Source organism: Malassezia pachydermatis (genome assembly GCF_001278385.1).
Source record: "Malassezia pachydermatis strain CBS 1879 chromosome Unknown scaffold4, whole genome shotgun sequence".
Classification (NCBI taxonomy): Eukaryota; Fungi; Basidiomycota; class Malasseziomycetes; order Malasseziales; family Malasseziaceae; genus Malassezia; species Malassezia pachydermatis.
Genome location: NW_017253141.1, coordinates 321,747 through 346,968, shown reverse-complemented (window position 1 = coordinate 346,968; position 25,222 = coordinate 321,747). Strand labels below are relative to the sequence as shown.

The 25,222-nt window shown below is 54.9% G+C and overlaps 10 protein-coding genes across 10 annotated transcripts; 5 read left to right on the top strand and 5 right to left on the bottom strand.

The window, feature by feature from the left end:
• Positions 1-319: 319 nt before the first annotated feature.
• Malapachy_3923 (rav1-regulator of (h+)-atpase in vacuolar membrane) lies at positions 320-5,158 on the top strand (the record flags this gene model as incomplete). The annotated part of the gene is made up of 10 exons (XM_018138382.1): positions 320-778; positions 804-978; positions 1,006-1,059; positions 1,205-1,263; positions 1,290-1,448; positions 1,478-1,631; positions 1,660-1,750; positions 1,777-1,843; positions 1,870-4,933; positions 4,962-5,158. 10 exons carry the CDS (start codon positions 320-322, stop codon positions 5,156-5,158), a joined length of 4,479 nt encoding a protein of 1,492 aa, XP_017991792.1.
• Positions 5,159-5,375: 217 nt separating this feature from the next.
• Malapachy_3899 (aspartate mitochondrial) lies at positions 5,376-6,659 on the top strand (the record flags this gene model as incomplete). Its single annotated transcript, XM_018138358.1, has 1 exon — positions 5,376-6,659. The coding sequence occupies one exon, from the start codon at positions 5,376-5,378 to the stop codon at positions 6,657-6,659; it is 1,284 nt and encodes a 427-aa protein (XP_017991692.1).
• Positions 6,660-6,684: 25 nt separating this feature from the next.
• Malapachy_3911 (dna polymerase mu) lies at positions 6,685-8,315 on the bottom strand (the record flags this gene model as incomplete). The annotated part of the gene is made up of 5 exons (XM_018138370.1): positions 6,685-6,739; positions 6,779-6,846; positions 6,874-8,022; positions 8,048-8,217; positions 8,243-8,315. 5 exons carry the CDS (start codon positions 8,313-8,315, stop codon positions 6,685-6,687), a joined length of 1,515 nt encoding a protein of 504 aa, XP_017992017.1.
• An 825-nt stretch (positions 8,316-9,140) lies between these two features.
• On the top strand, positions 9,141-9,827 carry Malapachy_3934 (at hook motif family protein; the record flags this gene model as incomplete). Its single annotated transcript, XM_018138393.1, has 1 exon — positions 9,141-9,827. One exon carries the CDS (start codon positions 9,141-9,143, stop codon positions 9,825-9,827), a length of 687 nt encoding a protein of 228 aa, XP_017991668.1.
• A 44-nt stretch (positions 9,828-9,871) lies between these two features.
• On the bottom strand, positions 9,872-11,138 carry Malapachy_3915 (hypothetical protein; the record flags this gene model as incomplete). The annotated part of the gene is made up of 2 exons (XM_018138374.1): positions 9,872-9,916; positions 9,948-11,138. The coding sequence occupies 2 exons, from the start codon at positions 11,136-11,138 to the stop codon at positions 9,872-9,874; spliced, it is 1,236 nt and encodes a 411-aa protein (XP_017991758.1).
• A 68-nt stretch (positions 11,139-11,206) lies between these two features.
• Malapachy_3889 (bacterial leucyl aminopeptidase precursor) lies at positions 11,207-12,360 on the bottom strand (the record flags this gene model as incomplete). Its single annotated transcript, XM_018138348.1, has 3 exons — positions 11,207-11,326; positions 11,412-12,301; positions 12,330-12,360. 3 exons carry the CDS (start codon positions 12,358-12,360, stop codon positions 11,207-11,209), a joined length of 1,041 nt encoding a protein of 346 aa, XP_017991780.1.
• Positions 12,361-12,640: 280 nt separating this feature from the next.
• Malapachy_3905 (u3 snornp-associated protein rrp5) lies at positions 12,641-17,155 on the top strand (the record flags this gene model as incomplete). The annotated part of the gene is made up of 1 exon (XM_018138364.1): positions 12,641-17,155. The coding sequence occupies one exon, from the start codon at positions 12,641-12,643 to the stop codon at positions 17,153-17,155; it is 4,515 nt and encodes a 1,504-aa protein (XP_017992105.1).
• A 25-nt stretch (positions 17,156-17,180) lies between these two features.
• Positions 17,181-20,349, bottom strand: Malapachy_3888 (cytoskeleton assembly control protein; the record flags this gene model as incomplete). The annotated part of the gene is made up of 3 exons (XM_018138347.1): positions 17,181-20,149; positions 20,182-20,315; positions 20,336-20,349. The coding sequence occupies 3 exons, from the start codon at positions 20,347-20,349 to the stop codon at positions 17,181-17,183; spliced, it is 3,117 nt and encodes a 1,038-aa protein (XP_017991779.1).
• Positions 20,350-20,742: 393 nt separating this feature from the next.
• Positions 20,743-22,080, bottom strand: Malapachy_3912 (proteophosphoglycan 5; the record flags this gene model as incomplete). The annotated part of the gene is made up of 1 exon (XM_018138371.1): positions 20,743-22,080. The coding sequence occupies one exon, from the start codon at positions 22,078-22,080 to the stop codon at positions 20,743-20,745; it is 1,338 nt and encodes a 445-aa protein (XP_017991973.1).
• Positions 22,081-23,476: 1,396 nt separating this feature from the next.
• Malapachy_3927 (hypothetical protein) lies at positions 23,477-25,216 on the top strand (the record flags this gene model as incomplete). The annotated part of the gene is made up of 1 exon (XM_018138386.1): positions 23,477-25,216. The coding sequence occupies one exon, from the start codon at positions 23,477-23,479 to the stop codon at positions 25,214-25,216; it is 1,740 nt and encodes a 579-aa protein (XP_017991798.1).
• Between the last annotated feature and the right edge of the window lie 6 nt (positions 25,217-25,222).

The window sequence follows — 25,222 nt, the reverse complement described above, 5'->3', positions numbered from 1 at the left end:
TATCGCGATGACGTCCAATCGTCCTGAGAGACTATGGGTGGCAGGTGTCCGTGCTCTCTTATGGCGAAGTTCGAAGCCTACCAAAGCCGCTGTACTCTTTATTCCAGGCAACCCAGGCATGTGTGAATACTACGAGGCATACTTGTCTCATTTGTACCAGTACTTGAATGGAGAGTGCACAATCCTCTGTAAAGGATCAGCAGGGCATGACGAAACGCATCGAGCACCGCCGCCAACAGGATCAGTGTCTATAATAGGTATGCCATGGTCCTACTATGGACTACGTGATCAGATAGAGCACCAGGCACGGGCCTATCATATGCTCCGTGATGAGGTGGGGATGGATGTGCCTGTGCTCCTGGGCGGACATAGTATGGGCGCCTACGTGGCCATGCGCCTCTTTGCACGGTTTTCGGATCATGTGCGTGGACTGCATCTCCTCTTTCCTACCATCAGTCACATAGGCCGAGCGCCGCAAGCACGACTGGTAGGTCTGCTACTTCCTCCGCCCATGCTCCTCTGCGTGTATTGGATGGGGCTGTTTCTCGCATGGCTTCCTTATACGTGGACATACACCCTGGTGGCCTGGCTTACATGGCAAAATGAAACCTCGGCCCGTATTACCACGGACTTTGTACGCAGGCCGTACGCGAGTTTCACAGCTCTTCGCACGTTTGCTGACGAGCAGGATATGATCACACAACTGCCAGCTGATACACTGTCAATATTGAAGGCGAAGCGAGTGCCGGTGCACTGCTACTGGGCCAAGGGTAACTCTGTACGTATAGATATTCTAACACTAGGACGCATGGGCCCCATCATGGCATCGTCAACATGCCGAAACACATATGGAGCTTACGCCATGGTCTGTACCCGAGACGCTACGGGATGCGGATAACCCCGTGCTGGTCGAGTCTGTCGTTCCGACCTGGTCGTCCACGGAATGCACATGGAAGCTCCCTCATTCGTTCTGTCTCGGTATGTGGCATTCGTACTCACCCATAGAGCACGGGCCCACGCTCTCCAAGGTCACGGCTCATTGGCTCGCGAAGGATCTCGGTGGGTAGGCAGTCTTTTCGTAGATGTGGAGGAATGTGCAACTACGCTATGGTCGACGTGCTCCCCACGTTGGCCCGGCAGTGGGCATCCCTGGGTGCGTCGCATGCGCCGAGGAGCGATGTTCCCATCGACTCACCACGTGTAGCAGCGTCACTGAACACGTTTGCGCACCTGATATGCGAATCCAAGCAGCTATACTTGAGTGTATGTATCAGCATTTCTCACAATAGGCCCAAGCGAGCGGGCGGCGCATCAATGTATTTTCGCGGCGGAACAACCTGATGCAATGCTTGTCGTTTGACGATGTGCCAGGCAGTCGAACAGCACATATCAAAGGTGTAAGTGGCTTATCGCTCGGCTTTGAGTCACCGACCTCGGACAATGTTTTGGTACGTCCATGCGTGTTACCAACATGCAGCTGATTGCCTCTATCGGTAGTATTGTCGCCATTTGGCGCTTAGATGCTATTAATATGGCCAAGATGGGCCAAGTGCCTGTGTACAAGCGGTGGCGCCTTGATGGCACCTTGCCGATGCGTGGACAACTTGTCTCTACGACTAGCATTACGCATGGTATGTACTCGTTTGTCTTACCCTTCAGGCAGACTTGCTATCGGCAGCAATACCCATTTGTCTGTCTGGACCAAAGGTACGCATGCCAGTTCCCAGTGGCGCATGGCCTGGTCCGTTCGGTACGTATTCCTTTACTTACCGTTAGAACACCTCGCCCCCTTCTCCGTGTACGTTGGTCGCCGCAGGGCGAGTACGTGGCGGCAGTACCATTGGTACGTAATGGTTCGCTGACTGTTAGGCCGATACACGCGTCATGGTATGGCATGTATCCCAGGCGTATCCTGCCCAAGTGACACGTGTCGCGATGTTGCGTCATACACGTACCATCCACTCGATTGATTGGCGACAGGCAGAGGATCCAAACAACGAGGCTTTGGTGCTTGTTGTGATTGCCTTAAACAATGTGGCGTACCTTTATGCACCCGTTCCTGGCGAGCAGCATTCACTACGACAGTGGGCGGCGATTGATGTGGCGAGCGATGTACGCGATGTATCGTACGGCAGTGATACGCCGGCAATGAGCGAAGTGGTGTCACTCATGTACTGTGATGCACATCGTCTGTCTGTGGCACTGAAGCATGACATGGATCTACTTGAGCAGCAGGAGCAGATGGTACAAGTCGGTGTGGAAGAAGAGGCACCCGAAGTGGCTCATGTACGTACGACGCGACTCAAGCAGCTTCGGCAGTACCGATCCCAAGCACCGGATCTGTTTTTTGCGCTGATGAAAGATGGTTCGATGGTCGTCTACGCCGTTTTGCATATCAGAGCGGCGCAGGCGCATCTGCTGCAAACACTCATGGTGCTACGTATTCCGCCGTGCATCTCAACAGAACTCTCACAAGGCCCTCTCTACATGGAGTTTTTCCCGCTTGCACCACCCAAGATTGCGATCAAAGCAACTTTGCCTACGGCAGTGATTCACGCTCAGACTGCTTCCGGACTGCGTGGCTCGATGGCTGTCTCCATGGCTCTCTTGCTTGATGGTGACCTTCATGGCTTGTTCGTTCAAGATATGATGGTTGGCGCGGAAGGAAACGAGACAGATACAGATACATCTATACGCTCGTTCTTGCAAGCAGAGCACCGCTCTGATATCTTGTCACTGGAACTTACGAACAATCGAAGCTCACTTCTTAGCTTCTCGCGCGACGGTGTGTTAATTTGGTGGCGACTGGTAGAAATGGGAGGGAGGGCTATATTCCGCTCGATCCATCAGACCCGGCTGCGTGATACATTGGCAGCCTGTTCCATTGGCGACGGCCCTCATATTGCGGCGCTGGACGATCACCATGTGGTTATTGGCCTCATCAACCAGGAGCGGTTTGAGGAGAGCGACGCACCGAACTTTTCGATCAACGATGTCACCATGCAACCTCATGACATTCCAGCGATCTCAGAGGATACCATGGTTGCCTTCCACAGTGTGAACTTGCGAGATGGCGCCTTGCTCATTCTGTGTACTTCGAACGCCGAACTACGGAGCTGGACGATCCGAAAACGTGCAGCATGGGCAGTTGAGACGCACGACACTGTCTCGCTCGACGCCACTAAGATTGTGTCAGCGCTGATCGTGCCACATTTGCATCCTGGCCATACACCGGCCTTGCTGACCATGTCCGATCAGGGCCAATTTGACGTGTACGTGGCTCCCACCTGGGAACGTGTGGCGCGTGTAAATACGGGCTTGCACGACGTGGCCTTAATGCGTGTAGATGCATCAGGTCACGTTGCCATTCTCTCGCATACGAAGAACCAGTGGCATGTTCAAATTCGCGACCTTTCATGGATCGGCACATGCGATACGCTAGTGCATGCCTTTACCATTGAGTCACAGTCCAAGCCGAGCATGGCCTGGACGACCGTTGAACAGCTTGGCAGTATTTTGGCAGTCAGTGCCGACAACCAGGTCCACATCGTTGCGGAAAGTGGGCTGTTCTGGTCGACCATGGCCTTAGTGGACTTGAACGAACTGAGTACAGGCCATGTAAGCCATGTCAAGTGGATCTGTCAACACCGCCTGCTGATCTCGTCCTCATGTCAGCTTTTCATGTTTGATACGCATTTACAGGCGCATGGCTCGCAAGATGGCGAGAGCCTTGTAGCCGCTCTGGCAGAGCGGCACAAGATGCGGCCTTACTACGAAGCTGTGCACCTTCGCGAGTGTCTTCTATTTGGCATGCTCGATAATGTGCAGGCCATTGTGCGTGCTATCGAGGCACATTTGCACGGCTTGGCTTGGCCTGCTTTGACATGGTCGTGGACACGTACGTCACTTACGCAGGGCCTCGATCTGCCTGCCGATCAACTTCGCAATATGGCCGAGAAGGTATCGTCCCAAGGCATTGCAGAAATGCCGCATGATGACAGCAGTGCGTTGGCATATGCGCTTCGTGCCGTGCATACCGTCGCTACATCTTCACATGTTCTAGACGAGTATGGCCTGCAATTCCTGGTGCACTGGGTAGCCTCGCAATATCAGACGGCCCGTCTGATCCTGGCGTTCCGCAGTGCGGAGCAAGAGGCCTTGTTGAGCAAAGTGCAGAGCATGTGGATACAGCGTCCGTCCTGGGATCATATTCGAACGACAGGAGTGTTTTGCTGGGTCCGCTCACGCGAGGCGCTCGTCCCGATCATGGAGCAGGTCGCTCGTGCAGCCTTCTCGACGGGGGATGATATCAATCCGGTGCGATGCACCCTGTTCTACTTGGCCCTGAAAAACCTATCCATGGTGCGCTCCGTTTGGCGCCGAGCTGTCGGCCACAGCGACCAAAACAAGATGAAAACATTCCTCGCGAACGACTTTACGCAGGAACGATGGCGTGTTGCTGCCCAGAAAAACGCTTTTGCATTGATCAGTCAGCGCCGCTTTGAGTTTGCTGCGGCCTTCTTCCTACTGGGAGGAGCAATTTCCGACGCTGTCAACGTATGTGTGCGCCATTTGCATGATCTTGAGCTTGGCTTGGCATTGGCGCGCATTTTCGAAGAGGACGAATTCGGCCCTGTGTTTTTAAAGGCGGTACGCCAGTACGTGCTACCGCATGCGAAAGAAACTGGCGACCGATGGCTATGCGCTTATGCGCACGACGTACTAGGAGAGCCAGCGTCGATTGCTACGGCGCTCACGGAGCCGCTCTCGGAGGCTATGTCAACAGAAGCTGTGCCAGCGCTAGACCGCCCTGACCCAGGCCTGCTTTTGCTGCTAGAGCAGTGCAAGCGTGATGCATGGTACAACGATGCGATCTCTCCTCAGCGGGAAACGCAATACGTTTCTCTATGTGCACGGCTATTGCAGCGGATGGGTACGTGTACAAACTTGACTGACATCAGGCTGCGACTTTTTATGCGTTTCTGTGCTACGCTCTTGGTCCTTTGCGCGCATTACGCCACCGCCTGCAGAGGCATCGGCTCCATCCCGTCAAGAGGAGGAGGTGCCTGCGCCCAAGATTAAATCGCTCATAGGCGAGCGGCGCCCACCGCCGGCACAAAGTGCAGCAGAGTTTGATATGAGTGCCTTTGGGCTTTGATGCATGGCCGCGCACGGTCAGGTGTAGGGTATGTACGTAATAATGTTTCGTAAAAACTCGGGCAGTCGAGTCAGGTGCCAGCCACAATGGCGACATATGCCGCGTCACGCGGGCACGCGGGGGCCAGGGCGTGATTGATTGATCGCCCAGATGATCGGAAGGGAGAAAAAAGGAGCACTAGTGTCTCAGTCCACTTCTCGTGTCTCTTTTCTCCAAAATGAACCCTATGTTGCTCGCCCGCGCTTCGCGCGCTCAGGTGATGCGCCCGGCTACGTTGCTGGTGCGCCACAGCAGTGTGTGGTCGGCTGTCAAGGCTGGCCCGCCTGACCCAATTCTCGGTGTGACAGAAGCGTTCAAGCGCGACCAGGACCCACGCAAAATCAACTTGGGTGTGGGTGCCTACCGTGATGGCAACGGTAAGCCGTACGTGCTCCCCAGCGTGCGTGAAGCGGACAAGCGTGTGCTTGAGGCGCAGTACGACAAGGAGTACTTGCCCATCACCGGTCTTGCCGAGTTTGACAAGCTCGCGGCTAAGCTGGCGTACGGCGAAAACTCGGCCCCGCTGAAGGAGAACCGTATTGCCATGACGCAATCGATTTCTGGTACTGGTGCTCTGCGTATTGCTGGTGAGTTCCTGGCCCGCCACTACGCCTACTCGAAGACGGTCTACCTCCCGACTCCGACGTGGGGCAACCACATCCCGATTTTCAAGGACTCGGGCCTGGAGGTGAAGCAGTACGCATACTATGACAAGAACACCGTCGGCCTCGACTTTGAGGGTATGTTGCGTGACCTGCGTGAGGCACCGGAGCAGAGCATTGTCCTCCTGCACGCCTGTGCGCACAACCCTACCGGTGTGGACCCGACCCAAGAGCAGTGGAAGAAGATCTCGGAGGTGGTGAAGGAGAAGAAGCACTTCCCTCTCTTCGATATGGCGTACCAGGGCTTTGCTAGTGGTGACACGGACCGCGACGCTTTCGCCGTGCGTCACTTTGTTGAGCAGGGCCACGAAATTGCGCTGTGCCAGAGCTTCGCTAAGAACATGGGTCTCTATGGTGAGCGATGCGGTCTCTTCTCGCTGGTGACGGCTGACGAGGACGTGCGTGCCCGCGTGGACAGCCAGCTGAAGATCACCGTGCGCCCGTTGTACTCGAACCCGCCGGTGCATGGTGCTCGCATTGCCGCTACCATTCTTGGCGATGCTCAGCTGTACCAGCAGTGGCTGGGCGAAGTGAAGGGCATGGCTGACCGTATTGGCAGCATGCGCACGTCGCTCAAGGATCTGCTTGTGAACGAGTACGGCTCGAAGCGTAACTGGGACCACATCACCAACCAGATTGGTATGTTTGCCTTCCTGGGTATTACGCCGGAGCAGGTGGCGGAGCTTGTGAACAAGTACCACATCTACCTCACTAGCAATGGTCGTATCTCCGTCGCTGGTATCACAGAGAGCAACATTCGCCACCTGGCCGAGTCGCTTCACAAGGTGACCTCGGCATAATTGGCTGCTAGAGGCAGTTAGCTAGTCAGTCGGCATTCCGCAGTGTGGGTGGTATGGCTGGTAGGCCTAGCAACTCAAACCTGATCGTATAAGTAATACCCATGCTGCTGTGCACGTACACACTCGCCTCTGTTGGTGTAGGCTCGAGTTGCATTGTATCTAGATGGACCAATCCCATGTGTGAAAACTACCAGTAAGCCGTGTGATAACATACCATGTAGCCACGCGCCCGTGCCCAGCGGCGCAGATCACGTTCATAGGTGATGCTACCTGTCCATGCCAAAATAGCAGCACCATACTGGGCTTGTGCCACGAAGACCAAGTCCACGCGGCGGTGCACAGGTTGAGGATGATAGTGCGACACATACACAATCTCTGCCACATGCACACGTCCATGTGACTCGGGCTGCGTGACAGAGATCGTGTGTGTCAGACGCTCATCCTCACGCCATTTTGACAGCAGCTTCTCCAAGATGAAAGAGTGATTGTCAGGCTCGGCCTCTGACGTTATAACAAGATCAATATCGCCGACCTCTTCTTTTCCACGGCGTACACTCCCGCAGATAGTATGCCTGGCATCTGGTAGATAACCACGCATATCTTGCATAATCTGGGTTAGACAGGCCAAGTCACACACCTCTTCGGTGATCCACTGCACTTCATAATGCGATATACGCTGCGATAAATCCGGTAAGAGTGCCAAGCTTGCAGCAGGTCCTAATTGTGACGACAAGTGGGTATGTTGGCGTCGCGTCACATCTTCCAGTGTACGGCATCCTTCTTGATACGCACGCTGTGCCGTTCGCGGCCCAATGCCATAGAGCATCATAAATTGTAGCTGGGTCTGTATGGCCTGATCATGGCGAATAACACACACTTCCGCAATTCCACCTTCGTCATAGAATTGTCGTATAAGAGTAGCCACTTTGGCGCCAATTCCCTTGATGGTCCGTAACTTCTCTTCACTGACATCACGAAGCGGCAATGGGTACGCTTTCACAGCAGAGGCTGCCCGCATATAGGCCATCTCACTCGTAGCATCACCTGTGAGTCGTCGATGCTCGCGTAAAACTTGAAGTTCGTCCACTAATGGTTGGTTAAATTCACTAACAAGAGGTGTACGGCGGAATACAGCAAACTCGGAATTGACCCAGTCCGACATGTTCATGGGACGACTTGCCGAGTCGGTGGGCTCTGTAGAGCCTTCACGCGACGAAGGAGGCGTGGGCGTAGCATCCAGGTCGAGCGAGTCGGTTTCGCGGCCATCAATCAGACCGTACGCACGGTACGCCTCCATATCCACGCATACTCTCTGTTTGGCACAAGTATCGAGCCATGCTACATTAACAATGGCTTTCGTGGCCTATCATAAGTGTGCAGAAACGTACCCGCTCCTCCTCGCTCGTATGCCTCTCAATGCGCTTGGGAGCTCGAATGTCGGTCAGCAGAATGTTGGCATCACGACGATCATCACAAACTGCGGCGCCCAGGGAGCCTGCCAAGGAAAGCAAGCGATGCCACTCCTCTTTGGGAAGTTTTTCAGAAAGAATGTATATACCTGTGTGAGTCATAAAGGAACATACGACATGCATGACTTAGGATCCTTCTTCGCGAATCATCATCAGAGTTCGCATTCCCTATCGCTTCTGCGCCCATGAGACTAGGTTGGGATGGTATGACATGGAAGCCCCACGCATGGCCGCAGCTCCACGCACAGACACTGGTCATAAACTCACTGCACGACCTCCACATAGTATGGAAACTGAAAAATCAAAAAATAAGAAATATATATAAAAAAAAATTAAAGGACAATCAACCCTGTTCGTACGTTATACACGAAGCGCAAGGCGTTTCGCTTGCCCGGATGGACGCACGGAGAGTGGGACCTCCACGACCTAGAGGAGCGGCATGGCTGCCCTCGTCTACCACGAGCTACTCACATCAGGGACGCACACATACGCATTCAGCGTTTAATACATTGTACGTTCGCCTTTCGCTCACACGTCTAGCTACAATTTCTTTGTAGGCCATGGCGCGCCTTCTCATAACGCCACGACACGTATTCAATTGTCAGATTCACGGTCCTCTGCCTCAGATTCGGCCTCAGACGACGACAGCGGTGATTCTGAAGCTGCACCATCACATTCCACTCCGTATACGCAGCGCCGCACGGCTTGGCCAAAGAACAATGCCCTCGGTGATGATTCCTTTTTAGAGCGCCTCATGCCTGCGGGATCTCATTCTTCCTCTCACACTAGGTATCCTCTGCCACCTAGTCAGCACGTTGAAACTATGCACTCTGCACCACAAATGACGCCTACGTTGTATGCCCCCACAGGCCTATTACAGGCCGCCGCCCCTCTTACATCTACGGATACGCATCGCACGATGACTCGCTCTGCACCTGTACCAATTCTGTATGAACCGCCTACATCACACGCAGAAAGATCGATGGAGCACGTTGCTGACCCCCATGCACCTATGGAGCCAAACAGGGATGCCCAAACTGTAAAGCCCAAGCCGGACACCAACGAGCATGAAATGCCGCCTCTCAAGCGCAAGAGGGGCAGGCCACGGAAAGAGGCTATGGACAATACTGCCTCTATGCCCGTGCCCAAACCGCAGCCGATTATCACTCCCAGCACGCCGCCACCGATGAACGATGGCACTACCCCTAAACGCAAGCGTGGACGACCACGAAAACGCCCTTTAGAGCCACATGAGGAAGTGGCGCTTATGGCAGCCAAGCAATCCTCTAACATTCCACCCTGGCGTATCATGGAAAGTGTGGATCGACCACCTGTATACCCAGAAACCCATGTGTTTCTACGCACGCCTCGCCCCATCCAGGCTGTCAAGTTGTGGGACTCGCCTGAACGTGCACCACGTCCCAGGGCGCAATGGTGGCACTATCGAAGACCTACGCTTCGCCACGTCCCTGCGCACCGAGCTGACGGACAAACAGCTGAGCCGCTTCCCACGCCACCACCCGGACGTCGGCCCAAGACGCGTGTTGATTATGCTGCACTGCAGCATCGGCAACTTGCTCATCGTGCGCGTGGTATTCACTTAGATTTGCCGAAACTATGGAAGGCCCGCGTTCGGCAAGCAAAGGACCAGCCGCTCACTCATGATACCCGTACGGCATCTTCATCACCTGCCACGTAACGGTATGTAGTTATAGATATGCCTTGTATGTATTTGTAATGCAGTCAGCTCATTAAAACAACGCGGTAGAAAATGCGGAAAAGGGAAACCTTGTGGGTAAGCAAGGAAGGAGATACGTACCAAAAAGACCATCAAGTATACAAGAACAGACACAAATGTGACACAAATCAAAGAAATTTGGAGCCCACATACAGTGTCTTTGTTCGGAAGGTACCTAACCATACTGTCTTCAATCGCATAAAAGGGTGATGAGGTGTGTACACATACGATCGCCGATGTGAAGTAGTTGTCAAACGCCAGTGCCAGTTCGGCAGACCATAGACACACGAATACGAGTTCGAGCATCATGTACCACAGCTTCGCGCTTGCACGCCACAGACCGATAGGCCGGCTCTGAAATTCAATCCATACCTGGAACAAAGCGTATACGAGCGATGGTGGGGAGAAAATCACAGCTGTCAGTGGACTAACACCCACCGCCGATGAGTTATGGGTAGTTGATAAAGCGATATGCAAGCGGGTACCCACAGCCAACGTAGTGGAGATCAGGACAATGTTGATGACACGGAAGAGAATAGGTACAATTGGCTTCCGCATGAGGAACAGAAACACCTTTTTCTCAATCGCTTCCACTTTTTTCTGGCCCTCTGCGCCAAAGAGCATAACACCCACTTTGTCTTCTTTCTCATCTCCCAGGGCATTCTTGAAAGACCATGGCTCGTTCCAACCTGCCGATTCTGTACGATTCAGCGTCATAGGATCCGCAGGTGGTTTTTCGGTGTCTTCCGAAGAGCGGTCTGCCAGTCGCTGCGTCATCCAGCCAACCGTGTCCTGAAGTCGATATCGGCGGGTTTTGAGAAAGATGCTATCTGAATCCATGCCCTGGGACTCTTCCGTAGGGTGGGGCGGAGCTTTTTCAGACACATCGTTCGTGTACAGTCGGTGGTGCGACGTCTGCTGCAAGGCTCGCCATTGGCGCCACTCCCTTTCCGTATAGATGTGATGAATAGGAACCCATTCTTCCACAGAGATATGCTCCCTTCCAGGATCGAGGTCTTGCCCTATAGGTGTGAACTTATCCACGGGCTTCCGAAGGACAGGGGCTAGTACCACTCGTTTTGGATTGCCTGTCGACAAGTCACTGCCATACGGCAAATCCGATCGGTCCGAGGCTTCATCATGGCTATCCGTCGGCTGCACAGGCTCTGTACGCGTAGGAAACGTCGAAGATGACTGCACCTTGCCATTTGCATCGACTAGATCGACTGCGCCAGCGCTGGGTCCCTCATGATCCGGCGACGACGCAGCCATGCCGTTGTGGAGGTAGATGGAGAGCAACTAACGAAGCGTTGGACTATGACTTTTTTTTTTTTTTTTTTTTACATGGCAGGCGTCGACGCCCAGCCACTTAATTCTACGGCAAACGCCATGGACAGTCGGACAAACTGAAGCATGTGTGAGAAGGAGTATTCTGGCGCTGTATACACGTCGCGCGTTGTCTGGGGTCAGGAAATCGTTTACATACGTGAATACGACGTAGATTGCAGTCTTCAAACGGTCTAGTGAGGTTAGTATGACACATACGTACGCCTCCATCACAAATGCGCTAGGAAATCCATAGCGATCCCAACTTGCATGATCGCTTGCGCCATACTTCATTTTGGATTCGCCAATGGGCAGACCAATGTACGATTCGATTAGGTTCTCCACGTAGCGTGTCAACGCGGGCGAAACAAAGTCTGTCACGACGCCAATGCGCTCTTCTGTGCCTTCTTTTAGGAACGCCGTCATGTCCATTTGCAACATAGCCTGGACATGGGCCTCTTTCTCGACATAGGACTGCACAACAGCCTGGCTGCCGATCAAACCGCCTTCTTCTGCCGAGTACCAGTGGAACTCCACGTCCGACTGAGGCGCCCAACCAGCCTTGCCAAGCGCACGAAGCGTTTCCAAAAGCGTCACTGTCCCACTTCCATCGTCATCGGCGCCAGGAGCTGGGAGCCACCCAAAAAGGTTTGTGCTGTCCTGGTGGGCACCAAGGATCGTCACGCCCCGCTCCTTGGTGAGTGTGGTATTTGTGCCTTGAATGTGCAGAAGAATCGAGTTTTGCGGCCAGGCGTGCTCGAATTCGGTTACGGTTGTTTTGGCTGGAAGTTTCGAGGCAAGCCCCTCGACTTGCTCTTGTAGCCATTTCTGGCTAGCACGGCCAGTGGGCGAGCGATAGTGGCGGTTGTAGTACGAAGTAAGCTTTTGGATATCACTTCGCATTCCCACGTCATTAGCATGTGTAAATGCATCGTGAAGCTCGTCCTGGTACCGCAGATGCGTAGGGAAAGATGACTTTGCCTTCTTGGCCAAAGTTGTAGCTGACATGGCGGGTCTGCGCTCCTCTGTTACGTCGATAAAACGTGTATCGCGAAATCGGAGCCAGTCTTTATAGAGTTCTGGGACACGCCATCGAGATCCATCCTCGACTAGAAGGTAAGTTGCACAGATACGTACATTCTAGCGTACGCCAATGCCAAGGATGCATCGTGGCGGTACGATGTTGTGTCAGGCCGAGGGTATGAGCGTCAGGGCTCAAGGCAAATACATGCTGATCATACGTAGGCACCGCGCATACGTGCAAGCACAGAGCAGCCGCCGCAAACACCCATGAAGCAACTATGCGCATCCTTGTCAATCTCGTCAGGACGCGTCAACGTGCAGACAGACCACAGCGAGGCGTACGACAGGCCTCTCGTTTATGTAAGCCTGCAGGGCCTACAAAAAAAAGTCGGTCCTCTGCCTTGTCTGTTCTTTGGTTCCACGCCATGAAACGCAGCCGACCGACCAGTGCTCGTGACGAGCCGTCGTCGAAGCGTGCGAGCTCATCGGCGAGTACGGATAAGAACAAGAAGCCACGTACTGATGCCCCGCTCGCACCACATCTCGCAGCGCGGCCGCAGCCCTTGGAGGCGTTCCCTCGTGGTGGTGGCACGGGCCTAACGCCGGTAGAATACCGCCAGTCCGTCTTGGAGGGTCGACGTGAGTCGGCGGCGGCTGCCGCGGACGACTTATTCCAGGAAGGGGGTGCGTCGAAGCGCTCGAAGCTGGTTGGGAAGCAACGCAAGAAGACGAAGAAGGAAGAACGCAAACGCGACGTGCCGAAGGACCGTGTGCGTGTAGAGCTGCTCAACTACAAGCGATTGATGCCTGGCACAAAGATCCTGTGCAATGTGTTAGCGGTACACCCACTCGCTGTGGTGGTATCGATGTGTGACCAGCTGCTCGGTCATGTCCCAGTGACAAGCGTCAGTCAAACCCTCACAGAACGTCTGCAGCGTGCGTTGGATGACGAGGACGAGGAGGAGAGTGATGAAGAGAAGGCTGCCCCGCCTGAGCTTCACGAGCTCTTCCATGTCGGACAGTGGGTACGTGCCAGTGTGGAGTCGGTAAATGCGCCAGGGGCTAAGCGCCAATGGGGTATGGGCCGTGAAGGCGGCGAATACGAGCGTGAGAGCCAGCGTGTGCAGCTCACGCTGGAGCCGCGTGTGGTGAATGAAGGCATTCGCCTAGAGGATCTAAGTGCAGGCTACCTACTCTCTGCCACCATTCAGAGCGAAGAAGATCATGGCTACACGTTGGATCTGGGTCTGCAAGACGACGTACATGGGTTCTTGCCGTTCAAGGCGACTGGCGATGCGCCGCTGCCGGTCGGCGCCGTGGTCCTTCTTACCGTGGACAGCGTGGAGGGCCGTGTAGTCCGATGTGCCTACGCGACGAAGCCTACTACGAAGCCTGTGGCTACGCCGCCGAGTCAGACAGCTGTTCTGCCGGGCCTGCCTGTCAAGGCGCTAATTACGGCACGTGTGCCGCAAGGTCTGAGTGTCAAACTGTTCGGCATGTTGGACGGTACGATTGACACGTTCCATATTCCGACGCAGCTGGAGGAAGAACAGCTGCAGCCCGGCCAGAAGATTGACGCGCGCGTCCTCTGGAACATGCCAGGCGACTGGGACCAGGCACAAGACGATGCCCTAGACACGGTGGGTGCTCGTCGAATTGGCCTGAGTGCCGCGCCGCATGTTGTCTCGCTGACCTCGCCCCTGGTCGAGCACAAGGCCTTGCCAGATGCCTACCCGATCGGCACGCGCCTGCGTGTGCGTGTGGCGACGGTGTTTACAGAGTGGGGATTGCTGTGCCGCGTCGTGGATGCCCCCATTTCGGCCTTTGTTCACATTGCGCGTGTCTCGGACGACCACATTGAAGCCCTGGCACCGACCTCCGGTGCGTACCAAGTCGGCTCGGAGCATGAAGCACGCGTGATTGGCCATGCTATGACGGATCGATTGCTCTTGCTTAGCTTGCAGACCTCGGTCCTGGAGAAGCAGTTTATGCGTGTGAGCGAGGTGCCGGTGGGTGACGTTGTCCGTGTCACCATCCGGAAAGTCACGCCGCAGGCCATCTTTGTGCGTCTGAGCGGCAATGTGGACGGCGTCGTGTTCCCTATGCACTACTCGGACGTTCGCCTAGCGCACCCTGAGAAGAAGTTCAAGCCCAACTTGGAGCTCAAGGCCCGCATCATTCACACGGATCCCATGCGCAACCGCATTGTCTTGACATTCAAGCGCACGCTAGTGCAGTCGGATCTCCCCCTTGTGTCGTCGATCGAGCAGGCTCGTGTCGGTGTCATTACCACGGCTGTGGTCCTCCGTCAGCTTCAGGCCAGTATTCTCGTGGAGTTGGGCGGTACGCTTCGTGCTGTCGTGCCTTTCTCGGAGGCCTCCGATACGAGTCTCACGCCGGGCCAGCTGCAAGAGCTGTACCCGACGGGCAAAGTGGTCAAGGTGCGGCTGACCAAGGTCGAGCCGGACACGGGCCGCATTACGGCAAGCATCAGGCAAACCTCGGCCGTCTACTTGGAAAAGCTGAATGTCGATGCGGTGCAGGTGGGCGAGGAAGTGCAGGCTCGCGTCGCGGCGATCAAGGACGACGTGGCCATCACGACGTTGGAGCCCAGCGGCACACGTGCGTTGATCGCATTGAGCTACTTGGCCCAGCAGCGCAGCTGCAGTGTACGTGAGCTTCACAATGAGCTGCAGGAAGGCGATCTGCTGGAACGGCTGTATGTGGTATCGAAGAACAAGGCCAAAGGTCTGGTCATCCTAAGCCATGAGCCTCCAGCGAAGGCGGCGCCTGTGGCCCCTGGTGCCGTGCATCACGGCAAAGTCATGGAGCGGCAGGAAGCCCAGCTCACTTGCACTGTGGCCCTCGCAGGCACCAACTGTCGTGCGCGTCTGCATGTGACAGAGTGCAACGATGATCTGAGTAAAGCTGTGCTGCCTTCGCTGCATGACGTCATTGAATGTGTGGTATTGGACGTACGCAAGCATGGCCGAGAGGCCGAAGTCTCGACACGTCTCTCGCGTCGAGACCAAGAGGATGCGAAGGATCCTGTGGTGGACCGTGCGGACCAGCTGGAAGAAGGTATGCATGTGCGTGGTATCGTCAAGTCTGTGACGGATCACGGTGTTTATGTCTCGCTGGGTCGCCGTGTGGATGCGCGTGTTATGATCAAGGAGCTCTTTGATGAGTACGTGAAAGATTTCCGTGGTCGGTTCCATGTGGGCGAGTGTGTGCGTGGTACAGTGCTGCGTGTCGAGCCGTCCGGCAAGGTGGAGCTGTCGTTAAAGAAGAGCCGGCTCTCGCCTACCAAGTCATCCAAGACCAGTCGTTGGCACGATTTCCATGAAGGTGACAAGGTCAATGCCTACATCCGCGGCACGGCTGATTATGGTGTGTTTGTGCAAGTCGATGGCACAGATATCAGTGGCTTGTGTCATAAGAGTGAGTTGTCCGACAGTCAGTCAGCAGATGCCGTTCGTGCGTTTGCCGTGGGCGATCGTGTGAAGGCTGTCATCCTGAAAATAGATGCCGAAAAGAAGCGGATCTCGTTCGGTCTGAAGCCCTCGTACTTTGACGAAGAGGATATGAGCGACGACGAGGAAGAGGGCACCGACGACGAGGATGACGAAGAGGGCAACGATGATGAGGAGGAAGACGAGGTCGAGCAGGATTTGATTGATGACGAGGCGGAGGTGGATGATGATGTGGAGGAAAGTGAAGACGAGGAGGACAGTGAGGAGGACGAGGAGGATATGGCCGACTTTATCGATGATGGTGAGGATGTCGACGAGGACGAGGACGAGGAGGACGACGAGGACATGGCCGATTTTATCGACGACGATGACGACGATGTCAATGCCGACGAAAACGACGACGACGACGACGACAGTCACTTGCCGAAGCAGTCACTCCAGGAAGGCTTCCGGTGGGGTGCGTCTACGGAGGCCAGGGACGACGACAATGACGACGACGAGTCGGACGATGAGCCGATGCCCAAGGCCAAGGCCAAAAACAAAAAGACGTCGTCAGAGGACATTACTGCCGAACTGGATACCAAGAAACTCGAGTCGGCAACCGATTACGAACGTCTTCTTCTAGGCTCGCCCAACAGTTCGTACCTGTGGATTCAGTTCATGACCTTCTACTTGCAGTTGGGCGACGTCGATAAAGCGCGTCAAGTGGCTCGACGTGCGATCAAAGTCATCAATTTCCGTGAAGAGCAAGAAAAGCTGAATGTTTGGATTGCGCTCCTCAACGTCGAGAATATGTACGGATCGCCGGATACATTGAATGGTGTGTTTAAAGAAGCCATTCTGCTGAACGATGCGTATGAAGTGCATATGCGTCTGATTGCCATCTATGAACAGTCGAACAAGGTGGACGAAGCGATTGATCTTTTCAAGCGGGCCGCCAAGAAGTTTGGCGCACGTGTGACATTATGGATAGATTGGTACCAATTCTACCTTCGCCACGATCGCGCAGAGGAAGCACATGCGCTGGTCTCGCGCAGCTTGCAGAGCCTTGATCGCGTGGATCATATTCGTGCGCTGACGGCCTATGCCTTGGCCGAGTTCAAGTTGGGCGATGTCGAGCATGCACGGACGATGTTTGAGACGCTAGTATCGCGCTACCCTAAGCGCCTGGATCTATGGTGGCAGTACATGGACCAGGAAGCGCGGGTAGAGAATATCAACGGCGTTCGTTCGCTTATGGAACGTGCTATGGTGGCGCGAAAGCACACGACGAAGCAGATGAAGTCGCTCCTCCAAAAGTGGTTGGTCCTGGAGAAGCGTATCGGTGATGACGCGGGTGTCCAAGCCGTGCTGGACCGTGCGCGTGCCTTTGTGGCGCGTGTCCAAGGCCAAGAGACGTCCAAGGACGATGAGGACGACGACGATGAGGACGACGACGAAGAGGACGACGACGACGACGACATGTAAGAATCCATAGTATCTATTGTAGTATTTACTCGTCCTCCGTGGCATGGTAGCCAGCCCGGCGCATAGCGCCAAGGACACGCCGAGCTTGCATCAGTTCCTTTTCAAGCTTGAGGACTTCGACTTGCTGCTCCATCTCACGCACCTTGAACTCGTGCGTGGCCATGTTGGCATAGTCGAGATCCTCTGTGCCCATTTGCTGCTCGGTAATCATGCGTACCTGCTTCACAAGGGCTCGGCACGCTTCTGTCACGGCCTTCGCCGCACGCTCCAGGCGGTCCTGCGTCTGTGACATGAATTCGCTCTTGACACGGGACGCAGCGACCAACTGCGCCGTCGCAGCACTCACTTCGTTCGACGCCACAATCAGCTGCTCAAGGCTGTGGGTGCCCATAATCACGCCATCCGCTGCCTCAATGAGCATCGTAGAGGCGAACGCAACAGCTCGCGCTGCGGAAATCAGGCCTTCGGTCCAGCGGTTGTGCTTCTTGTAGAATTGCTGCACGGTGCTTGTACCACGTCCACGTGCCACAATCTCCTCCTGACTCTCCGTGGCCGCACGAATGAGGCCGCCAATGGCTCGCATAATAGCCAGCGAGGCCTCGAGGATGGTATCGTGGACTTGCAGCTCTGTAGCGGAGAAACGCGACGAGGCTTTATCGCGACTGAGCAGCGCCTGCAAACGCTGCGTCGCCTGCTCAATCGTGCTAGCTGCCGTCATCATTTCGCGCTCGACCAAGTCACCTAGATCACCCTGCGCCTTGACGTGCTGACCCGAGGCAATCAGACCCTGGGCGGCATCAGCGAGTCGGTTGAGGGCCTGGCTAGCCTGGGCGTTCTGCTGCATGGCAACTTGGCCGCGTTGCGCGACAGTCATGCCGGCCAAGCGGTAGGACTGCGTGTTGAGGAAGAACCGCAAGATCGCATTGCCGGCATCTACACCCACACTCGTAAGGCGCTCCATGGCATCTTCATCCTTGCTGAACCGCAAAATGGCTCGGAAATTGAGAAGCGAATCCGCCACGGCCTGGGCGAGTTGGTTGGCCGACTTGATGACAGCGACATGCTCGCCGCCTGCTTGCTGCTCGACGTACATGGAAAACACCGCCGCAAATTCGTTCGACGAGGCTTGGGTCTTTTCCAGAAGCGATAGGACGTACTCGGGTGTGGCAGAGGACGCCGCGTTGGACATGGGCGACTCGAGCTCGTAGAGGGCATCGTCCACCTTATCAGCACAGGCCTGCAAAATCGAGTCGATAATGGCACTGAGCTTTTTGGTGTTGTCGAGAATGATGGTATCGATCTGCGCATTGAGCGCGTCGTCGGACGTGCCTTGGTCCAGCCGCATCTCGTTCATTTGCCGGATGGTCGAGTCCATACCTTCCTGCAAAATCAACGTCTCCGCCTCTTTGGCCTCCAGCTGTGCCTTGTGCGAGGACAGCGCCTCCTCCAGCTCGGCAATTTGGGCATTCATACGCGCCATAATACTCGACACCTCGTCGCCACGTGCCTGGATCGCATCGGCCGCCCGTTCCTCGGCAAAGCGGAGCTCACGCTTCAAGCGCTCTACCTCTTCGCGCTCGCCACCACGCATACGATCCAGCTCCAAACGCGCACGATCACGCTCACGGATCATATCCGACATCTCCAAGTTCTTGGCCTTGGCATCACGCTCCATACGTTCCATCTTGTTGATCGCTTCCTGGGCACTGCCCGCCTTCAGCTGCGCCTGCTTGTACTTGCCCAGCAGGTCGAGATGCTCGTTACGAAGCTGCGAATAGAGCTTCGCCAGGGCCTCGTACTTCTTGCGCCACGTCTCCACTTGCTCCTGCAACTGCTGCAGCATCTCATCCTTGCCTGCCATCTGCGCCTGAATATTTTGCCCAGCGGAGTTGAGCTCCATCTCCAAGGCTTTGACGCGTGCATCGTACTGATGCAAGAGCAGCTGATCACGCTCGTACTGGCCACGCATAAACAGCAAATCACGCTCCAGCTCAGCGACGCGGCCATGGATATGATTCATCTCTTGCGAGCGCAGCAGCTGCTCTTGCGCGGCCCGCTGCTGCTCAGCCTGTTCGGCCTGCCTGGCCGCAAATTCTCGCTCACGTTCCTGAGCCTCGCGCTCCTTACGGCGCGCTTCTGCCTCTTCCTGTTCTTTCAAGAGACGTTGCTTGTCCTCAAACTGCTTCAGAAGACGCGCCTGCTCATCGATCTCGGCCTGTGAGTGCTCGAATTGCGGAGGCGTAGGCTCACGCGCCGGTGTAGGTGCTTCACGGGGTGGAAGCTCCGGTACATCGGGGGAAGCCAAGAGACTCGGCGGCTCGGCGTTCAGCTTCGGTACATTGATCAGACTCGTGAGGTATTTCAGACTGGCGCACTCAAAGTAGAAACGACGAAGTTCATAGTGCTGCTCATTGTATCGCCCACGAAGAGGTTCCAACGCATCCATAGCATCTGTACGACGATGCATGGCACGCAACATCGACGTGAGGAACTTGTAGATACCGTACGATTCCTTGACCATGGGCACCAATGCTGAGATCTGGCACTCGTTGGCACGCCCACGCAGCGTAGAGAACACAAGCTTTTGGAATTTTTCAATACGATCTTGCAGGTTCATGAGCTCAATAATGGTCTCATAGCCTTCGTCAGGGTTGTCGATGTTTTTCAACGAGATGTATTCCTCGTACTCAAACAACCCATTGAACTCCTTGTGCTGCCGATGAAAGCGCAGCTTCGCATGTAGGAATGAGACATAGGCCTGAATCAGGTTGCCATAGCCACGCGGCGCATTTGTATTCATACGCGCACACGTATCGAGCCAGTTGGCCTGCGCCTGCGCCTCACGTAGCACAATAGGATGGCCTTCCTGCAGGACTTTGTGCACAGTAATCAACGCTTTGAACGTCTGCACTTCATCATTCAGGATAGGCAAGACACGAAGGCCTGTCCATAGGGATTGCGACGACTTGTGGTCCCAGGTATACACAATACACTCTGTTATCGTCAGCACAAACAAAGCGACGTACTGCGCACATGCTTCTGCTTCGGCGAAGTCTCCTCAGGACTGGTGGCCTTCTTCAGATGGATCGATAGATCCTGCTCCATGCGATCACGATCGAGAGGTCGCGTCGCATGAAAGAGCTGCTCAGCGTATTTCGACCTGCGGTGATGTTAGCAGACGTGGCAACATACATGGCCAGCCCGTTGCAAGAAGGAAAAAACAATCACAGGGCCACGGCTGTGAAAATAGAAAGTACGTTCTTGGCTAAGGAGCAAGCAACACAGCTCACAACGTACAATCCCCACGGATCACGTCGGAATAGCCACACGTCAACCTAGTAATCGGTCTGGCGGTAGTCCGATCGCACAGCTTAGGTAAGGCCTGTGCATGAGCAGCACGGGCCTAGATAAAAAGATATGACCAAGGTGGGGTTCGAACCCACGAGTAACGGCGGATTAGAAACCTAAAGCCGTCGCAGTAACCACTTTGCTACTCGGCCATTCGATCGTCGCTCTGTCGCACAGTAGCACTTTTATGGTTTCAAATTAAAACTATTACGGGGAACGCCTACATGCATCAAATTCGCTTACGAGAGCGAATCGTACAACTCTGCAAGAACGATGCTCCAGAACAAGTACGAGTGAGACTCTAGACCAGGGTTCAGCAGGTTCTCCTGGTTCATAGATTGGCCTAGTGTAACCTCACCGAAGGGAATATCACGCAGACGCGGCTGCTTCGACGCAGACCACATGGTCTTGCTGCGCAAGCCACGAAGACCATCACGGCCGGTAAGCTGAAGCATAGAGCGACGCGCGTTGTTCAGTTGCATAACTCGGTTCGGCGTAGCGAACTGGTGCCCTGCCTCAATGGGGGCAGGCATCGTTGTCGAGTGCATACTCGAGAAGAACCACTCCACGGTATCGTTGACTTTGGTCATAGGAACGTGAGCACTACGCCACGCCAATGGCACGCTAGGATTGATCTGCAATCGGACAGCTTCAATCATATCGACCATACGAGAGCGCCACCAGTTCAGGCGAATGTCCGACAGGTCACCTGTCGCATCCAAGTGGGCACGCTCATCCTCCATAGCCCAGGCTGCCAGATCCCAGAGGTTCGACGAGAACACGATGAGGTCAGGGCGGTTGGACTTGGCCTTCACACCGTTCACAGAGCGAAGTGCCATAGCGTCAAGGTAGGGCTTCAGCAGAGTAGTGACACGGTCCTCAAACAGGCCAGGCGGGTAGTACTCTGGCTGCGTGCGCCAAAGCTCATCCGTGTCAGCACCGTAATGGTAAAACGAGGTAAAGATCGTGGAAAACTCAGGCAGAACACAGTAATCAGCCAGGAGAGCACCTTGCGCGCTCTTGCCTTGCTTGATAGCGGGCATTTTCAGGCTAGAGCCCCAGGGGTGCGACACATCCACTGGGATGGGCTGTTCGTTGAACATGGCACACAAGTCATGGATCATTGCACGGTCCACGGCATCACCCACAAGCACCACGGTACGGTTTTTCACAGTGCGAATCACATCATCCTTTGCCTTGGTCGAAAGTGTTTGGCTGCGCAGCGAGGCAGCCGTGCCCATCTTGGCACCTGGCGTAAGGGCCAGCAAATCGGGAAAGATCGTAGGCGATTCACAGTCAGGGTCGTACGACTTCCATACAGGGTACGGATTGTGCGCAATGTATCCTGGCTGCTGGAATACATTGCAGCGGTTGTTGCGAGGTGCGCCAACGTACCCAGGGGTCATGGCCGACGGCGAGTTTCCACCGGGCATGCCCGTCAGTGTGCATAGCAGTACAATGGCAAAAAACACGGAAGAGAGAACCGTGAGACCACTGCCAATGTTGTGCACAGTGACTGTGGAAGAATGAGCACGTCCACTTCCAGTGAGCGGCCTATGATTCGATGACTCGGCCATAGTGAACTGGCAAGGGCGACAGTACAAACGCGTGTCAAGAACGAGAAAGAGCACGTTCGTGCACCCGATGCGCCGGAGCGGTCACGTGCACTCACATGGTTCAGGGCCTTGAATGAATCGAGATCGTGGGGTATACAGAGACGCTACCTACTGGACGGTGCAAGCTTCTTTCCTGGCAGGCATGGACGACTCTTGCGCCGCTTGCGCCATTTTTTCAGCCAAAACCACTTTCTCTGCGTCACTTAAAAGGCCACGCGCGTGCCGTTGTTGCATTGCCTGAATGGCAGAGGCACGTTCTTGCGCAGCGCGCTTCGTCATGGCACGACTTGGTTGAGTGGTTCGTGGTGGGATCGGCGGTGAGGATGATGTAGGTGTCTTGGTTTTATAGCTATTGTCAGAAGAGGTCGGTGCTGGCAGCACTTGTTTCCACGCTTTCGCCGTGCTAGGCCTGGGACGGTGTGCCTGGCATGCATGCTGAGACGACGCGCGATGTGATACGCAAAAGTCCTGATGGCAGTGGGGGCACTAGTGTCAATAGACAGGGTACGTACGCGAATGGAAACAAATAGACGCTGCTTGCAAGAGGGGTGTGTACACTGTCGTGTCGCAGAATTCGCATCGTCAGGGAGAAGGGCAGGGCATCCGCCTTGCTCACGCGACAAGGCTGCCCAGTGGGCTTCCAGAATATTTTGGATTTCAGTCAACGAAGCCCCGCGACGCCAATTCGGCGGTGGCTTTTCGCACAAGGGACACAATGGCACAAGCACATTATCATGTGGGTATGGACATCGATGCGCATCCTGGGAAAAATGGTCCGCGCAGAACGTATGATGGCATGCCTGGCATACGAGAGGCAAAAAATCCTCGCTATGACACGTATGACATGGTGCGCCAATCCATAGCATAGGCCCAGGGTCTTGGCGACGCCACGCCATGCACCACGCCCACGGACGACGCGTGGCCTTTCTTGCTCACACGTATGCCCTTGCGAACGCTAGGAAATTAATGTGAAAATGCCACTAGGTGGAGGATAGGGCGCAATTGGTAGACCAGTGAGCGAGAAGCAATCCAATCCACTGGGGCTGCTCTGCTGGGGTGTCATGGGAAAAAGTTGTACACGCAAGATGCATGAATTAGTCTCCCTAGACTCATTGCAACGGTGGACCGCTTTTTTTCTCTAGGGGCGTAGGCCAGTTGCGACAGTATGCGAGCCTCCCAGCATCATCACCATTCATCGCCCTGTGAGGTCATATTGCATGTACAGTCTGATCTGATATGGATACAGCCACCCGCCACACCCGACGTACCTAGTCAGGATAAGCTACTGACAGGTATTGTCGAAGTGGAATGCCACGAAGATCTGTATATCAAAGGTGTAGAAATCCGCTTGTTTGGCATGCAGGTGGTAGGATACCCTCGGGTTACGGGAGAGAAACCATCCAAAGACAAGTCCATGATGCGCTGGGAAGAGCAAACCGTGCTTGATCGGACGTTACGAGTGCAGACCAATGGCCATCCGAGTCACTCTGTACGACACTCGACCCGGCCTTCGTTTTTTCGTACCAAGTCTTCGGAGAATGAATCGAATACCCTCTTTCTCGAACGTGGCATCCATGACTTTGAGTTTCATTTCATTATCCCTGCTTGGATTGCGCCATATGAGCGTTGCAAATACGGTCGTACGCGATACACCCTTACAGCCACAGCGGTCGGTGCCGGTCGGCATGGCTCAAATGTGTCAGCCACCCGCGATGTCATTGTTGTCCAGCAACAAACGCCGGACAATGGTCCGATGCCAATGGATATGCTGTACAACGACATCCATGAGGCGCTCCAGTACCTGACTGTGGCTATCACAACACCCTCATTGTCGGTGGCAGGTATTCTCACGTTGTCCCTTGTCCACCCCAATCCCCCACCCAATCTAAATGTTCTGTTGATTCGCTTATTTGTGGAACAAAAATACGAACTACACAGAAAAGATACCCATGAATGGGTTTCCGTGCCGAAGGACAAATACCGAGTATGGGAACTGGGTGTAGCACCGCCTCAGCACCCTGAAATTAACAATGGAAAGTACTGGGCGCAAGGTATTCTCACAGCGGAAGGTGTGCAGCCTGGCACGCGACTCGGTGCAGCTGCGCGACACGTACCGGATGTAGTCCAGCCGCTGAATGTCTTGACCGAGAAGGGGGAGACGCTACATGGCTATCGAATCAAAGCTGTTGCTCGATTGCCTGACGACAATCGACTGCGTCCATCGACAGCGAAGGGAACACGAACCAACATCCGGATCTCCCACGAGATTGGATTGGAGATTCTGTTCTCGCGCGTTGACGTACTCGATGACAAGTACGGCTTGCCGAAGCCCCAAGTGTTCTCAATGTCCAAATCCGTCTCGATACCCTCGTGTGAATGCACGTTCGACTCCATCCATTTGCCGCCATACTCACAGCTTTCACCGTATACACCTCACACGCCACATACGCCGGAGTCGTCCTCTCCAACCACATCACGGCTTCCTACGGTTCCGCGTAACTCGTCTCTCCTTGGCACGGATACGGAATGGAACAAGTTGATCCACTCGCTCTCTTCGCTTTCTACTCACCCAAAACGTTCCACCATTCCCTCTCGTGGACCCGACCGTGAGCCATCACCGCCGTTACGTTTAGGTCTTCGTACGGCGACAGCCTCCCGAGCGCCATCCCGCCCCGGGTCACCCAGTGCCGACATGTCGGGGTACAAAACGCCAGTGATACCTGTGTGGCGTCCCAATGATGCCACTGTCACATCTGCGCCGGGCTTTCGTCTGCGTAACACGGATCGATCGGCGCCTCGTAGTCTACCCGAAGGGTCACCATGGGCCATTACGCACATGCCTCCGCGTACCGGTGAGTCGCATGAGACGTGTGTGTGTGGCATGTCCCTGGAAAAGCTCATTCAGGCCGAAGAACGACTGCTGGAAGGTGTGCCTACGGCGCCAGGTGCGTGGGTGGATTCATCGGACCCCAACTCAGAGCCACCACCATGGATGATGAGCTCCCGCCCGACGTCGCCTACCCATGATTGGATGATGACCTATTCACAGGCTGGCACAGGGTCGCACGAGGCGACGAGTACGAAAGGAAATGAATAGAGGCTA